The sequence below is a fragment of the Suncus etruscus genome, chromosome 17, assembly GCF_024139225.1.
Source record: "Suncus etruscus isolate mSunEtr1 chromosome 17, mSunEtr1.pri.cur, whole genome shotgun sequence".
Taxonomy (NCBI): Eukaryota; Metazoa; Chordata; class Mammalia; order Eulipotyphla; family Soricidae; genus Suncus; species Suncus etruscus.
In genome coordinates, this window is record NC_064864.1 from 18,134,304 (window position 1) to 18,153,447 (window position 19,144).

Sequence of the window (19,144 nt, forward strand, 5' to 3'; positions counted from 1 at the left end):
CTAAAATCCAACTAAGAATGGCTTTGTAAATAATGGTGCTTTAATAAAGTAAAATTTTAAAAAAGCCCGAAAAGGGCATTTTGATAAAAAAAGAATTAGACAGCATATCTTTATTATATGCTATTTCAATATGTACAGAAAAGAAGATATATTTTAGCCACTGTCTAATAGAAAATCTTAACTTTTATAGTTTATAGAAGAGCTATAAAAATCAAGAATAACAGGACAAATAATAAAGAAATTTGAGTAGAGCTGATAACACCTTTCATTTATTTTTGTATTAAGAGTTTAACTGGAGTACCATTAATTCATATGACAATGCTTTATGAGTATAACTTCATACCTCTTTAAAATTTATGCCACTGTACCACACCTAGAACCTAAGCACCAATATTTTCTACCATAATTATTATATGTGGAAATATATGTTATTTATTCATCAATTCACTTACAAAGCAGGTGGCTTAATGCAAGCTTATTGACATCTTAATATATGACCCATGGGAACATGCCCTCCACATACAGACAATGATGTCACTGACTAGATGTAACTAACTATAAACTGGGCATAGTATAAGCACATTAGAGATAAAATTAGACTATTTTGTATATGAAAGTATCTGGAAACATGAATCCTGAAGTGGATTAAAACTTTCTTTAAAGGAGAAATGTTAGTACATTAACTTAACTTTATATTCTATATTATGCAGTAACACTTAACTAAATGAAACTAAATAATTTAAATCAGTGATTGACTCTTAGAAATGTATAAAGTGGGAGTCTGGAACCAGAGAAATAAAAGTAGGTTGACAGTATAATTTGTGACTCACAGTATCTGCAGATTTACTGTTTGCAAGTTTAAAGAGAAATAAAACAAGAGACATGTAGATTCAGCTGACTTAATTTATCTTTAAACTAATAAAAGATCTCTTAAAATGATCCTGGGACATTTTAGAAGTTCTATGAATGCAGATACCTGCCAGTGACTACAATTCTCAGTCTTGATTGAATGTATTGACAAAATTAATGTAAGCAGATATCTTTACTATATGTTCTTAGTAGAAAACTAAACAAAATTTGACATTTCTTCTTCAATTTCCCTAAATATTTTGTTAAATTTGCAATTATGTACAATCCAGTTAATTGAAATTAATATTAGTGTTCATCAGGGCTGTTTCACAGCAGCAAAAATTGAGTCAGGCAAAGAAAGTTCTAAACAATCTAAACAAAGGTAAATACAATCAAAACAGCAGTCTCAATGGATGATATCAATATTTAACTCTATCTGCATTGTGCAGAAAAAGAAAATAAGTCCATCCTACTTCTGACTTTGGTGATAGCCAGATCTCAATCAGAAAGTAAAAAAAAAAAAATAAATAAAAACGACTAAAGTTTAAGACTTCAGTCTGAACCCCATAAACTACTTACCCAAGCAAAGAAAAGGAAGCAGTGGCAGGTTTACAACTGAACTGAACTATAAAAAAACTTCTAGATGTCTCAGCACAACAAACCTTAAAGCATTGGATTCAATTATGTCTTCAACCTCGAAATCCTTATCCTAAGAGCACCCAGCATATTCACATATTGAACCACTGGTTATTCTTCAGATGTCCTATGTGCTCACCTATTTTTAGGTAAGTGTGCTCTTGGAACACTATTCTCTTTCTCTGTCTTCTTGTAAGATTTAGCTTAAGTAAATGAAATATAGAAAGCTAAAAGGAGGAAGAATTTTCTGCTCAGATCGTCTCTGTAAACACAATCCTTTGTGCTTATTTTTTTTCTCAAAGCAAATTATATCATGATGATTTGTTTTCTGATTGATCCTAGTAATTACATGGGAGAAATAATTAGCCTTGAAAGAAAGGGAAATGCTTTCAATTCTCAGAATCCATTATGATATCTAATATGTAGTAGGAGCTCAATAAATGTGTGTTAACTAACAGAAATATTGTTTAAAGTTTAATGTGAGCATAAATAAGTTTTGTCAAGTGAACCTTTTCCCCTTGGTTTTAGAGCAAAATACTGTGTCAACTCTAAGTAGAGTTAACATTTTTAAATAAGATTTCTTTTTCTGAAGGGAGCGCACACACAAATAATATCCATCATCCAGTCTTGGGAAGTAACACAGGGTACATATTAAATATGTATAGGCTTTTTTCCCCCAAAATATCCAACACAGACTTCTTTATACAGTTTTCTGTAATGTTATTGAAAGAAATTAATTTTTCTGAAAAAGCATGATATGACTACATGGAAGGAGACTAAGTCTCTAGAGAATTTTAGAAAAAACAATGATGTAGCTAAACTCAACTGCATTAAACATCTAATAGTCCATATGACAAGGGATTTTCTGAAAAGAGAAATATCTGCCCATCTAAATGCCATTAATCTATGGATGTACATCATTAATTAAAATGACATAAATTTCTCAGTTGATGACCTCCTATACTTATAGCCTCCTCTTTATATATGGAAACAACTTTTTAGTATGTGAGTGACGAGGTAAGACATTACTCAATGGAATGCTAAGAACTGAGACTTCCTGTTAGACTTCTTGCTGTTGATAAAATGGGTCATACCATAGTCTACCGATCCCCAAGGACTTGTTTTGACTTCCAAAAGGTTACTGTAAACTTATGGTGCATGGGCAAGTATACTCTTGTGGCCATAATGTCATGACAGGAAAAACTGACTCATAGCATAAATGTGTTACATTATAAGCACTGGAAAATGTGAAAGCTGGCTTTAGAATAAATAATAATTTTATGGAAAAATCTATAAGCTTAAAAATAAAAACTAACTGACCAAAGTTCCTTTTATCTACAGAAATCTGCTACCATTATGCTTCTTGTTTTGATGTGATTCAATAGTCCCAAAGGATATGATTTAGCATCATGGTTACTGGCTTAATCAGTTCTCCTGAAACATCCTAGTCTAAAATATTTGCATATGTTAAACTGAAAGTATAAAACTGAAAAGAGATGAGAGTGTAAGAAGAAAAAAATGGGTCATCATGTGGTAATGTAGGAAATAGCAAGGGACAGAGCTTAAATACAAAGAAATGATCATTGGTGAACCTTACTGTCTATCTCCTACCTCTTCTTCCCTTCCTCTTGCAATTACTATTGTAATATTAATTGAGAACATGTTCTGCACAATTATAAATCTTTTCTACTGAGTTTTCTGACTTCATACTAACCATAGCCTTATGAGAGATATGGTGACCCAGTAGCTTAATGCTCTAGTCCAACACGCTCAAAAGTTCATGACTAGCTAAGGTCTGAAACTAAACTATACAGACAGCCAAATTCAACATTCAACAAAATCACAATACATTATAAGAAATAACTATTTGTAACACAAATATATAAAGAAAGTCATAGGAATGGTGTCGTGCCAAAACAAGAATGATTTTATTGTGGAAATAAACTATAAATCAACATAGCTAATACAATTTAACAGATAAAGATAATGTATTATAGTCTTTCAAAAATATTTAGCCTAAAGAGTCATAGGCTTACTTCCTATGACACACTAGCCAATCTATTTTTGAGGTATTGGCATTAAAAATATTTCTAGAATTCACTTACCAACCACAGTAGAACATAAGTGCAAAAACTGTATTAAAATTTAAGTAAATCTATTTTACTAAAATTATGTAAGTCCAAACCACTTTGGCTATTTGCAAAATATCATATTTAAACTCAGTTTCAAAGGCCAGATCAGATGGATAATATATTAGAGAGTATGTGTTGGACTCTGAAAGACATGCTCCATCTGGCTGAAGTAGAGTGTGACTTCTGAAGGTAATTATGTTCAAAGCGAGCCCTTTGAATTTTAGTGTGTTCATATAAACAGTTCTTAGTTCAAATACCTACTTTAAAGAAGAAAATTAGAAATAAACTTGTGGAGATACACTAAAATAAAAAGCTAAAAAGCTTTTCTGCCAATAATAGAAATGATCAAGTAGCAACTAGGGTGACAGTATGGCAGGTAGCAAGCTTGCCTTATATGTGGCCAAGCCAGATTTGATCCTCAATACTACATATGGTTCCCTGAACTCACTAGGAGGGATCCCTGAGTAAATTTTCTTACATTTTGTTACTCAGCACTGCTGAGTGTGGCTGACAAAACAAAACAAAACAAAAAAAAACCAGCAACAACAACAAAAATACCAGTAGCAAAAAAATGTTGGCAAGGATATATAGAAAAGAGAACCTTTATGGAATCTTCAATCCGATGTTCTCCCTTGAACGCGTATCTTACTTGCTTGTCTGATTTGTTGCTTGCCTATTACCAATCTGGAGAACTCTATATTCAATCTTAAACACATACATCTCTTTTTCTCTTCTTTCACAACTTTCTAAAGAAGTTTGAGAAAAACTATCTTGCTTCATTCCCCCGCCCCCCAAAAAAAGGAAAAGAAAAAGAAAGAAAAGGGAGCCTTATGGGAATATACATTGAACGCATATTGAGAATGAAAGTTGGCTAAGGAAGAATAATAGGGAAATTGCCTTTAATTAAAAAATTAAAAATCCAACATAGCATGGCTTGCCCAGCACTACTGGTGTGGCTCCAATCACTGAGCACCACTGAATGTAGCTTCTGAGCACTACCCAGGTGTAGCTTCCAAAAACTTAAAATTCAAAACAGAAAATATGGTTTTATTATCCATTAAGACAGCTTCTGAGTATTTTGTTTTGTTTTGTTTTGTTGTGTTTTGTTTGGGTTACACCCGGAAGCTCTTAGGGGTTACTCCTGGCTCTATGCTTCTGAGTATTTTTATGAAGAAAACAAAAATACTGATTTAAATAGGTATGTGTGATGCCATGTTCATTGTAGTAGACATTCATCATTGGCAAATTATGGAAAAAGCTGAGTGCCCAGTGATGAGCGAAAGTATAAAACAATGTGGTAAAAGGTAGTGTGTTGCTTAATTATATTTTGGTTCATTATGAACTGCAAATAAGATGGCGGCTACAATACTTCTATACAGCCAAAGTGTGTGGTAGGTAATGCCATCTAAGTTTACGCAATTATGTTCCATGACACTATAACAATGACCAAATCAACTACTTATGCATTTTTCAACAAATATTTGTCATTAAGAAACACTTAAGTAAATTTAGCCATAAAAAATCTAAAATTCTGCAAAGACCCAAGCTTAGAGATAGAACAATCTATCTGATGAGTAGGAGAGATATATCAAGATGAGTGAGATAAGTTAAGAAGGTCAAAAAGTACAAACTTTTAGATATAAAATAAACCATAAAATTTAATATACATCACTGTGCTAGCTAATATATTGTATATTTGAAAGTGGTCTAAAGAGTAAATCAAAAAGTCTCCTTCATAAGAAAAACTGCAATTATGTACAGAGATTAATGATACAGAATATATTATTGTAAAATGATAAAATAATATAAAATGGAGATTAAATAATATAAAGTTGTACATTCATTTACATTAATAAAAAGGCATTTAAAATCCATAAGAAAGTGACCGGAAATATAGTACTTATAGTACAGGTAAGATATTTATCTTGTACTTAACTAACCTGAGTTTGACCCCCAGCACCTTCATGTTCCCCTGAGCAGCATTAGGAGTGATCCCTGAGTAAAGATCCTGGTGTTAGCTCTGAGGACCCCCATTTGTTGCCCCCCCCAAATAAAATAAAATGTGTAGAGAGAGGAACAAAATAAAAATATCAATCACTAACTCACCTCCAAGGTTGAAATCAAGTTACCTTCCAGAAAATAATCTCAAGAAGGAGTCCCATTAGTACCTGGAAGATCTCAAATTTTTATGTGAGTACTAGCTCCATCACTATGAAATCTCATTCTAAGGAAAATTCTGCCATCAATTGCTGCAAATCCCTTCTTTTCTCATTTCTTTAATTTTGTATGCTCACTGAAGTAAATTAGTTGGAACTGAGTGGGACCAATGAGGGAATGTGCATTGAAATGTACAGAGATTGTGTCTAATGGGAAAAGGGTTCGAGTCAAAACTAACAGGTTAAATAGAAACTGAAGAAAGAAATGACAGAGATTCCAGAAATGGAATTAATAAGGAAAAGAAAGAGAGACTTGATACCAATGAATTTTGGATCTTCTTTAAGATTCTACAAAGGATCCTAAGAAGGCTACAGGGATAAATCTGAATGTGGAAGGCTCTGTGTTCAATCCTCAGCACCATATGACCCAGGGTTCAGGAAAACTTCAGCACCTCTGGACCTTCAGCACCAAAGTTAGGCCCAAAATTTGAGCTAAGAATACTGTACCAGTGTCATTCTCAAATTCTGGGTGTAGCCTCTGTGAGAAACAAAACAAAATATAAAACACCAGTAAAGATAGATATTACTCAAAATTCCTTTTTGGTCACTGAAGTTTGTCTTTTTAACTACAATACAGATCTGAGTCATGAGGGTTCTTGATTTATTCAGTTACAGTAGAATAACTTTCAAGGGAGGAGTTCAGGTTACTCATACACTCTCTGGTTATGTATAATAGTAATAACAGTAGCCTTTATATTCACTTAATTCCTACAAAGTTCATGTCTTTCTAAGAGAAAGTTCAATTTCAGGGCAAAAGATGAAGTTAAAAAAATAACTATATTGAATAATTGATTTCTAATTCCATTGTAATAGCTTAAGAGCACAATTACATTTATTTTTGGACCAAGATTATTAATGTATTTATTCCCCAATTTTGTCTCTTTCTTTTCCTGATGATCATTAAGACTTTTTTTTTTTTTTTTTTTTTTTTTGGTTTTTGGGCCACACCCGTTTGATGCTCAGGGGTTACTCCTGGCTATGTGCTCAGAAATCGCCCCTGGCTTGGGGGGACCATATGGGACGCCGGGGGATCGAACCGCGGTCCTTCCTTGGCTAGCGCTTGCAAGGCAGACACCTTACCTCCAGCGCCACCTACCCGGCCCCTATCATTAAGACTTTTTAAAAGGTAAAATAATCCATGAATATGCCAAATAATATAGGTTGAGAAGGTCACTGGCATTTTAGGAATTAAAGAGTTAGAAAACTAAAAGTTACATACAAAAGTAAATCGGACAGTCACTAAAATCTGAGAAAGGCATCATGATAGATCCCGAAAAAAGGAAAGCAGAACAAATGTTATCAGGAAGAATATTAAGGTTATTAAACTGATTAAATGTTCCCTGTTGAGGAATAGGCAAGCATTTTCAATTTTTATTCTCTTCTGCTGAGAGAACTACTATATTATAATTTTTACAGAAGCTTTAAGTCAATGCATCATAGCTTAGATTTCAAGTGATATTACCTAGATAAATATTTAAATTGTGAAGGGTGAATAATTACAAAAGGGAAGAGTCAGAATAATACAAATGAGAAGGGTTGTACAATTGCTGACACTGAAGATAAGAAGAGGGCCTTAAGTCCAGAAATGTGAGACATTTCTAGGCTTAAAAAACAAACAAACAAACAAACAAACAAACAAGAAAATGGATTCTCTTCTAGAGCTGCAAGACCAAAGAATTGCAGATACTTTTATTTTAGCCAAATGAACATATGAATCTTCAGAAATGTATGATTATCCATTTGTGGCTTTTTTACTTTAAAAATGATGTTATTGATTGATTAAATCATTTAAATTAAAAAATATTGATTTAAAAAGTTAAACTTTTAAAACTATGATCTCCTTTTAAATTATAGTCTACTTTTAAATTATGGTTTATGTCACATACTTATAGTATTAACACTTATGGAACTGATACAAAATTATTTTAACCCCCATCACCAAAGCATGCAAGAACCATGATATCTCTAATCCACTTTTTTATTACCCTCATATCTCTTTCTACTGCTTAAGATTTGCCATCATTTGATACTGCCTACTACTCCCTTGTTTTAGTTCTTTATATTCCCTATATAAGTGAGAATATAAAGTATTTTTTCCTTCTCCCTCTGACTTTCTTTTTTGTTTGTTTGTTTGTTTACTTTCTTAACATAATTATCCTTAAACAGTTCCATCCAAGTTGCAGCAAATTGCAAGATTTCATCTTCCCTTAAGGCTGCATAGTAGTCTACTGTCTCTCTCTATATACGCCACAACTTCTTTATCCATTTATGTGTGGCTGTATATATGAGTCATTTCAATATTCTGACTAATCTACTTAGCACTGCAATGAATGTAGGTTTGCATATATGTATATATTTAAATCAATGTTTTTCTGTGTTGGAGCTAGCTGCAAAGAGGTAGAATCATTGAGCAATTTGTTAGAGTAGCTGCAAGAACCAAGGTGAACAAAAAGTGGGGAAGGATATAATTGGCAGGGAGGTGAGTTTTGTCAATATTAACGAATCTTAAGGATTTATTCCATATAATTTTCTCATTGCTGTAGTGGGCTGAAAACTCCCAGCCCCACAGGGGTACTTTTGATATTGTTTTCCTTTCTTCTCACCTCTCTGCCCATCCCTCCCTGCAGTCACTATATGCCAGGATACACTATAGGATTCACAAATGAGAAAAGAACATGCAATGTCAATAAAGAGTCAAACTTGAAGGGTCAAGAATTGGGAACAGTACCCATCTCTGACTAGAAAGGAATTACCACTTCTATGGTCTGTTTAGGATTCCATAAATGAGGACATGAAGAATTCTCTCTTTTGTGACAGAGAGAGGCTATGGTGTGAATAATAAAATATTGTGATTTTCTTACAAACTATTGTTACTGCTAAAGTATTTTATGATTTGCAAAATAACTTGTGCAGCAAATGTAGCTACAAATTTTATCAGCAAGAATATTTTTCTGTTTTCTTTCCAACCCACCTAAAACTGCATTAAAATTTTAAAATTGAGTTAAATATTAAAGATATTAGCTACTGAGATTTTTTTCAGTGCTTTGAAAAAGAAAAAGTAAAGCTGTTTAAAGTGACCATGATGTGTTTAAGTAAATATTTTCCTCAGAGGTTCACTGTGCAATTTAACTTGAGAAGATATGGGTAAACATAGAGACCTGCTGTAATATTTTTGGAAGTAATTCACCATTTCCTCTAATTTTGGAAAGCCTTTGAAATATACAAAATCCACTGCAATTTCTCACAACAGCACTCTTTCTAAAGGTTTCACAGCTTGGATAACTCATAAAAAAAGCAGTTAATCAAATGGCCCAAAAGTTTGGGGGATAAAAAACAGACAAGTTGCTGCTCCTTGTTCTCTTTTGCTATCCTTTTCTTCATTGTCTCTAAATCACATTACCATTAAGTTTATAGACCAGAAAGCTTTTTCTATCCAACAAACTTCTGTTAGAATATACAGAGATTTTTCAGAAAAGTCAACATTTACTTAGTGCAAAGAGCTTTTAGTTGGAATGAATAGAAGGATCATCAAGTTTATCTAATTCTGAAAAACAGCTTACAAAGCTCATCTGAACAGGTATGCATCTTTCTCCCGCAAAGAACTCACATGTAAACAGTCAAAACCAAAGGCAGAACTTAATAAAAGTGAAAAATGTAGAAGCAACTTTCACGTAAAAGATTAATTAGACATTTTGCAAAAAAAAATTAGAGGAGGTTAGAGTGGTTTCTATATAATCAAAGTACTGATTTAGAACCCTCCAAAGAAATAGTTGCTTCTTGATATGTAAATTACCTTGTTTGTATGATAAATTCCAAAGTATCCTCATATATAAGTATTGAGATGATTTGACAAAAAAGAAATACATATGGCCAAAAGACACATGAAAAAATGCTCCACATCACTAATCATCAGGGAGATGCAAATCAAAACAACTATGAGGTACCACCTCACACCCCAGAGATTGGCACACATCACAAAGAATGAGAACAAGCAGTGTTGGCAGGGATGTGGAGAGAAAGGAACTCATCCATTGCTGGTGGGAATGCCGTCTAGTTCAACCTTTATGGAAAGCAATATGGAGATTCCTCCAAAAACTGGAAATCGAGCTCCCATACGATCCAGCTATACCACTCCTAGGAATATACCCTAGGAACACAAAAATACAATACAAAAATCCCTTCCTTACACCTATATTCATTGCAGCACTATTTACCATAGCAAGACTCTGGAAACAGCCAAGATACCCTTCAACAGATGAATGGCTAAAGAAACTGTGGTACATATACACAATGGAATATTTTGCAGCTGTCTGGAGAGATGAAGTCATGAAATTTTCCTATACATGGATGTACATGGAATCTATTATGCTGAGTGAAATAAGTCAGAGAGAGAGAGAAAGACACAAAATGGTCTCACTCATCCATGGGTTTTAAGAAAAATGAAAGACATTTTTGCAATAATAATTTTCAGGCACAAAAGAGAAAAAAGCTGGAAGTTACAGCTCACCTCATGAAGCTCACCGCAAACAGGGATGAGTTTAGTTAGAGAAATAACTATGTTTTGAACTGTCCTAATGAGAATGTACGAGGGAAATAGAAAGCTTGTCTAGAGTACAGGCGGGGGGTGGGTGGGGAGGAGGGAGACTTGAGACATTGGTGATGGGAATGTTGCACTGGTGATGGATGGTGTTCTTTATATGACTGAAACCCAAATACAATCATGTATGTAATAAAGTTGGTTAAATAAAAAAAAGTATTGAGATGAAACAACTCAAAACATAATATTGAAAACTGCATGCATCTCTTATGGACATATAAAGGGATTTAAAAAACCTGCAGAGGTTTGCACTTACACATAAGGCAAACACATTTCTTTCAGAGAACAAATTTTACATTTGTATTTTAGTAATTGAAAATGATTGAAAACAATAACTTTCTTTCTTTACGAGAGAAGCAAAGGATAAGAAAAAGTAAGATCAGTTCTGCTGACTCTAAATGCTCAGACCACCAGGTTATCCAATTACCTGAGAGTATGTCCATTTCTGGCATTTGGTAGCAACTGGCTGAGGCAAACCTGGTAAAATGTTTTCCAGCTGCTGGAAGATCAGCTCCTGCACATGCTCAATGCTGTGGTCCAAGTACGTAACTCCAAAGGGAACAGTGGTGTGAATCAGAAGAGAAGGCCCAATTTCTGATAACTCTAATAAAAGAGGCACATAAAAATACTTACTATGGTGGGTAACATGGAAGTTTCTCTTGGCATTTCAATCAGGACTGAGAATCTGACCACAATGGTCAGAATAGAAATGATGATAAAATGGATTCTAATTTTGAGGCATATTAGGCAATTTCTGAAAATCAAACTAAAGCATCTTTAATGAGGAACACAAGTTTAACAGGAAAATTAGCAAATTTTAGGTCTTGCTAAAAACTTGGATGGAAGCACAAGATTATCTACTGGGGACGCTCTGTTCATCGTTAAAATACTAAATTATAAACTTTTCAGGACATGAACCATTTTTAAAGCCTATCATCTCCTAAAATTGTAAGGACAAAATAGATGATCAATAAATATTTAATAGTATTTTTTTTTATCATAAACTAGTTGCACATATATTTGAAATTAGATTAATGCTAAAATAATATATCTTGGCCATTTCAAAAAAATGACTAAAAATACAAGGCTTGACCTCAGACTTTTCTGTATCACTTTAAGCAGCATTAAAAATCAAAACTTATGTTAGGGGGCTAGAGCAATATTACTGCCAGTAGGACATTAGCCTTGCATGTGGCCAATCAAGGTTCGATCCCCAGCATTCCATGGTCCCCTGATAATGCCAGGAGTGATTTCTGAGTTATGCCCTAGTGCTGCCTGGTGTGGCCCCAAAACAAACAGACAAACAAAACAACCCAAAAATAAAAAACATAACCCAAATTTATGTTATTCATAATATGAAGCTAATGTATTAATTTTGTTTGCTTTTGACATTTTCTTTGCTGTATTTTCCCAATTACATAGGAAAATTGAATAAAGTCTAAAGTTAGTTGAAAGTACAGTGACTGGGGCCGGCGAGGTGGCGCTAGAGGTAAGGTGTCTGCCTTGCAAGCGCTAGCCAAGGAAGGACCGTGGTTCGATCCCCGGCATCCCATATGGTCCCCCCAAGCCAGGGGCAATTTCTGGGCACTTAGTCAGGAGTAACCTCTGAGCATCAAACAGATGTGGCCAAAAAAACAAAATAAAAAAAAGAAAGTAAAGTGACTGAGGCATTTGAAAATACAATCTTGAAAGAAAGATGGACAAGTGTTTGCCCATTATTTATTTATTTGAATCACACACAAATAAAAATGGATTTGAAACGATAATATAGGCAAAAAGCATGAAGTATAAAAAAGTGCTGTTATCCCCTATGCAAAGAAGGAAATATTAAAAAGTTACTGACAGGAGTTACAAGTTACTGACAGGAGTTGGCAGGACTGATTCATAAAATTCTTTAATCAGGGATTGTAATACATAAGGAAACGATTTCTTTGATATAGGTACAATTCTACACAGTAAAAAATTCTGGAACAATACACACTTCTTACAAACTAGATGAACATTTAACTTCTTACATTTAGATTTTTTTGTGCAAAATGATTATGTTAGTAGTTACCATATAGAATTAAATAACATAATGCATGCATACAGGTTAGTACTCACCACAGTTTCTGGCACAGAGTAGGTGCCTCATAAAAGTAAACTCTGGAAATGAAACAGTGAACCATACATATGGAGACACAGGAACATGCCCTGATGATTGTCCAAGAGAGTGTCAGTGATTTTTGTAAAAGTATTTCAGTTTTCCTTTGCCCCCTGCTCAGAGAATCTTGGACTATAAATTTTGTAGCTAAACACTAGAACGACCTGACTGTACAAACTGCATTATAAAGTGGATCATTCTCATCATCATATGTGTGAGGTGGGAGAGCTGACTTTAGAATCCATGCAGTAAATTCAGTGGTAACAGATGGTCCAATGTTCTCACCTCACAGTAGCTGGAATAACATGAAAGAGGACCTAGAAAGGCCAATCTCTGTGCATGTTCAATGTTGTTTAACCTTTACCGCTACCACACAAAGGCAAAATCCCAGGAACCCAAATTCTCAGCCAGATTCACCAAATATAGCCAACTATTGCTTATTGCCCCTGGAAGTGTTATTTATGTTACCAATGAATAAATTCAGGGGATTCATTTCCAGCAAGAGGGTGTCAGCAGCACGCCTCATCCAGGGGATACCAAATCTTCCCAGATACAGAACAAACGAAGGGTTAGCATTCTGAGAGACCTGAATTTTTGAGTTGACTTATCCATGGCAGGTTTCAAAGAAAAATGATTATAAGCAACAGGCTAAAAGTCAAGAGGTTACATTGACCCAGCCATTTGTTCTGGGGGAGAACTCATAAAACTATGAAGGCCCGTGATGGTACCTTGCCAGGTTTCTTCCATCTGCATTAGCCATCTACTCCAAAGAAAGCAATAAAAAAGAAAATTTAAGATCCAATATGAAACTGTTCTTGCATAACAATGAAAGAATGACCTGGCTACTTGTTTTTATTAAACTGAGACAAAATCTTCAGGGAATTTAAAAAGAAAAATGTAATAGCTACAACTTAAAGCATTGAGTTTTAAAGGAAAGCTCCCCTAACCCAAATTAAAGTCCAAAAATACTAATAGCCAATCAGGGTTTAAATGTGACTAAAGTTAGGAAATGAAGTATTATAAAAAGTCAGAAGTAAGCAAATGGATTCAGAGAGAAAATTCAGAATCATCATTATTCCTCGGCCACTGAGAAAGTAATGATGGTATCTCCCTCTTGCCTTTTCTTCATTTAGTTTAATAAGCATGGCACTTTGCTTTTGACATTTTAAATGTAAAGTTCATAGCAAGTTGATGACTATTTCTGTACATTGAGAGATCGATGTCTTTAACTGGGAAGTTAAGAATTTCAACACTTATCATTTTAATAGTTCTACAATCTTGGACAAGTTAATCTCTCAGGCTTCACTTTCCTACATCAAATAAAAGGGGGCAATACTACTTGCCTTAAAAGGCAATCATAAAATTAGGTGGGTAAGGACCCATAAAAAGTCTTCCTTGAATTTAAAGTGTTACATAAATGAAAGGCATTTGTGGGGGATATTCTTGTTTTGACCTCTACACTGGGGTAAAAGAAGCTTTAGAATGGTTAACAATTGTCGTAAAAGTGTCAAGACATTATTACACTAATCCCAAGAACAGTGGCAAAGAAATCCTGGGCAAAGAAACAGGAGTTTTTTTTTTTAAATCTATAGTAAAATATACACAATATACAATTTATTATTTGACCTATTTCAGTGTATGGTACTCTGGCATTAAGTATCATCCTGTTTTTCTGCACCCTTAACCACTATCTAACTCCTCTAACTTAATATTTCCAAACTGAAATTTCATTCAATAAATAGTAGCTCCATTCCCTAGTCCACTCTGGTCTTGGCAAACATAATTCTACTCTCTAGTAAATTTGCCTGCTCTAGGAACGTCTTACAAATGGGATCCTACACTGTTAGCTCCTTTTGTGACTGTTCTATTTTACTTAGATGATGTCTTCCAGGTACATTTACATTATAACGTTTCAAAATTTCCTTCCTTATTAAAAGACCTCACAGTATTATATGAGATGTAAAGCGATAGGTGTTAATTCATGATGGGAATGTGTCAAGAGAAAAATCATTAAGCCATTTCCTCATTGTGTATAATTAAACAAACCTAGATTGGTAAGAACCATTGGCACCAATGCCCTTTGTTTTGTTGTATTTGGTAGTCATACCCATTGGTGTTCAGGAGCTATGGGTTACTCACAGTTCAGGGAATTAAGTGGTGCGGGGGATTCAAAGGGTATCTACCATATACAAGGCAAGCACCTTAGTAGCATCTAGCCAGCCCAACAGATGACTGTTTGTTTTGGGAGGGGGCTCCTCTGGCAGTGCTCAGGTGTTAATTCGGTAGATTCTGCACTTATGAATCACCCATGGCAGGCTCTGGGGACCATATGGGATGCCGGGAATAAAACCCAGGTTGGCTGAGTGCAAGGCAAATGCCTTCCTAACTGTGCTACCAGGACCACTCTTTTTTTGTTTGCTTTGTTTTTGTTTTTGCTTTTGGGCCACACCCAGCAGTGCTCAGGGGTTACTCCTGGCTCTTTGCTCAGAAATCGCTCCTGGCAGGCTTGGGAGACCATATGGGATGCCGGGATTCGAAACGGGGTCTGTCCCGGTCAGCCATGTGCAATGCAAATGCCCTACCACTGTGCTATCACTTGGGCCCCCAGGACCACTCTTTTATAAGTGGATCATTATTGACTGAAACTTCATTAAGATACACATGACTGCATGTATCATTTTGTTCAGGTAGCTATTGTCATCTGTTAATAGACCACTAGAGTTGCCTAAATTTATCAGCTATCTTGAATAATGTGAACATGGATGGGCAAATACTAAAGTCCTTGCTTCCACTTCTGTTGACTGTATGCTCAGAAGTAGAATTACTTAAACAGTAATTTTATTTATTTATTTACTTATTTATTTGTTTTTGTTTTTGGGGGGTCACACTCGGCAGCACTCAGGGATTACTCCTGGCTATGCACTCAGAAATCTCTCCTGGCAGACTCGGTGGACCATATGGGATGCCGGGATTCAAATCACTGTCTGTCCTGGGTCAGCTGTGTGCAAGGCAAATGCCCTACTGGCTGTACTACCTCTCCGGCCTCTTAAACAGTAATTTTAAAGTAAAGTAATGTAACGTAATTTTACCGTAAAAAGAAATAGTAGCTCTCTATTTAATGTTTTGAACAATCACCACATCATTGACTGCTTAGTTTTCATTCCCACTAGTAAGGTACACAAAGATTCCGGGGTCACTATGCTTTTAACTATATTTGCAATTTATTTAGTTTTTTAGAAGAGCCATTCATGGCACTTGTTTTTATTGGAATTAGGCAAAAGCTTTTCAAGTTTTTGATTAAAATTTGAGAAGCTAAACAGTAAGTTTTAGGGGGAAACTCCCCTAAGCTCTAAATCAGAGTCTAAAAATACAGTCTTTTTGAGTTGAAATGTGGCAAAGGTTTGGAAATAGAGCATTATAAAAATTCAGAAATATGTTTAATGGGAATCAAAAAAGTAAATTCAGGATCATCATTATTTCTTGGTCACTAAGAAGGTAGTGATGTTCTTTTTTAGCTTTTCAAAGACAATTTTTTTGCTACTGTGTGTAGAGTAAGTACAATAGCTGTTAGTTGACAATTTTGGATGAGGATAAAGACACTGAGAATGGAAATGTCCATGTACAAAGGCAAAAACCAAATGGATTAAAGACCTCAATATCAGACCCAAAACCATAAGGTATATAGAACAACACGTAGGTGAAACACTCCATGACATTGAGACTAAAGGCATCTTCAAGGAGGAAACTGAAAGCAGAGATTAACAGATGGGAATATATTAAGCTGAGAAGCTTCTGCACCTCAAAGGAAATAGTATCCAGGATACAAAAGCCACCCACTGAGTGGGAGAAACTATTCACCCAAAACCCATCAGATAAAGGGTTAATATCCAAAATATACAAAGCACTGATAGAACTTTACAAGAAAAAAACATCTAATCCCATCAAAAAATGGGGAGAAGAAATGGACAGGCAATTTGACAAAAAAGAAATACAAATGGCCAAATGACACATGAAAAAATGCTCCACATCACTAATCATCAGGGAGATGCAAATCAAAACAACTATGAGGTATCACCTTACACCACAGAGAATCACAAAGAATAACAACGAGCAGTGCTGGCAGAGATGTGGAGAGAAAGGAACTCTTATCCACTGCTGGTGGGAATGCCATCTAGTCCAACCTTTATGGAAAGCAATATGGAGATTCCTCCAAAAATTGGAAATTGAGCTCCCAGATGATCCAGCTATACCACTCCTAGGGCTATACCCTAAGAACACAAAAATACAATACAAAAAATCCCTTCCTTACACCTATATTCATTGCAGCACTATTTACCATAGCCAGACTCTGGAAACAACCAAGATGCCCTTCAACAGATGAATAGCTAAAGAAACTGGTATGGGGCCAGCGAGGTGGTGCTAGAGGTAAGGTGTCTGCCTTGCAAGTGCTAGCCAAGGAAGGACCACAGTTCCATCCCCCGGCATCCCATATGGTCCCCCCAAGCTGGGGAAATTTCTGAGTGCTTAGCCAGGAGTAACCCCTGAGCATCAATTGGGTGTGGTCCGAAAAACCAAAAAAAAAAAAAAAAAAACCAAAAAAACCTGTGGTACATATAAACAATGGAATATTATGCAGCCGTCAGGAGAGATGAAGTCATGAAAATTTCCCATACATGAATATACATGGAATCTATTATGCTGAGTGAAATAAGTCAGAGGGAGAGAGAAAGATACTGAATAGTCTCACTCATATATGGGTTTTAAGAAAAATAAAAGACATTCTTGCATTAATTTTTAGAGACAAAAGAGAGGAGTGCTGGAAGTTCCAGCTTAGTTCATGAAGCTCACCACAAAGAGTGATGAATGTAGTTAGATAAATAACTACATTGAGAACTATCCTAACAATGAGAATGAATGAGGGAAGTAGAAAACCTGTCTAGAGGATAGGTGGGGGTGGGGTGGGGAGGAGGGAGATTTGGGACATTGGTAATGGGAATGTTGCACTGGTGAAGGGGGGTGTTCTTTACATGACTGAAACCCAACCATAATCATGCTTGTAATCAAGGTGTTTAAATAAAGATATTAAAAATAAAAACAATATTGAAAAAGAAAGTTGATAATGTCAATCGTATTAGGCAATAATAGCAACAACTTTATAATTTACTTTTAACAGAACACTAAACTCGCTTACATAAAAGTATCATCTATCCACCAAACAGAAACTGAAATGTAGTTTACATATGTGAAATATAAAGAAATACAGTAAGGGAAAAATCAAGAGCAACATATCTTGAGAATTGGCCTAGAGAACTGGATCTATTAAAGGGATTGGGTGATGTAGTAGAAAGGACATTGAGACAGTGGTGGAGAGACAGTGACAGTCTGATGGTAGGTATACTGTTGGAACACTGTATGTCTGAAACATTTTTAATAGTGCTATCAATCATGGCACCTAAGTAAACATTGAAAGGATAGTTTAACTGTTTATATCAATCATAATAAAAATATTGAGATTTAACTTGCACATACCTTGCATGCAAGTGATCCTAGCTCAATTCTGGTACCACATAAAATACTGAACATTACAACATATAACCCTAAAGGTATTTTTAATAACCCATGGTTAATTTAAATCAAGTACAGTACTATAAATTTTTTTATGCTTAACCTATTACTGAAATAAATATAATAAAAATCTTATTTTAATGGTACATTTGCCAATCTCTCCATTTAGTTTTGACTCTTTAATTTTTATATTTTTGAGTCACTCCTAGTAGTGTCTGAGTACCTTGCCCTGCCAGGAACTGAACCTTGGGTCTCTCAAAAAAGTAAATGCTCTAGTTTTTTTTTTTTTAACTATCCTGGGCACATAATTTTGACCATTTTTGGCACATATTGAAATTAATAATAGTCTCTTATATTACTCAACAATTTTACCAATATGTTCTAAAAATATTTACATCTAGAAAAGTCTTTGTCTAGGGGTCAGGGAGATGTCTTAGATGTGAGAGGTCATGGGTTCTATCCTGGTACAACAAAAAATGATAAAAAAAATTCTTATTATTTATTTCCTTTAAAAGTGTTTGCCTTATTAACAGTTATTTACTTCTTATTTTATTTTTAGTATTTGTCCATAGGTTTAAATATCTACATTAAAATTAAAAGTTAGTAACTTTATTCTTCTCCTCGATGATATAAAAACAGACTACTCTAGCTCTAAAGAGATAGTACAGTGAGCAAGAAAGGTGCTTGTCTTGTACCTTGAACCTTGTACCTTTAATCCATAATGACATGGGTTCAATCACTGGAATTGCATATGATCTCTCCAGGAACACATAAAGTAACCTTTGAGCATTGCCAGGTGTAGCACCAAAACAAAATGAAGAAAAGAAAGAAAAGAAAGAGAAGAAAGAAAGAAAGAAGAAGAAAGAAAGAAAGAAAGAAAGAAAGAAGAAAGAAAGAAAGAAAGAAAGAAAGAAAGAAAGAAAGAAAGAAAGAAAGAAAGAAAGAAAGAAAGAAAGAAAGAAAGAAATAAAGAGAGAAGAAAGAAAGTAAGAAAGAAAGAAAAGAA

General features: G+C 34.7%; 1 protein-coding gene across 1 annotated transcript in view; it reads right to left on the minus strand.

Moving 5' to 3' along the window:
• The window catches only part of RNLS (renalase, FAD dependent amine oxidase), a 320,064-nt gene that overhangs the window by 28,682 nt on the left and 272,238 nt on the right, over positions 1 to 19,144 (minus strand). The window contains exon 6 of the mRNA XM_049764647.1: positions 10,858 to 11,033. Coding sequence (XP_049620604.1) covers positions 10,858 to 11,033 — 176 coding nt within the window. The remainder of the gene's footprint in view (positions 1 to 10,857; positions 11,034 to 19,144) is intronic.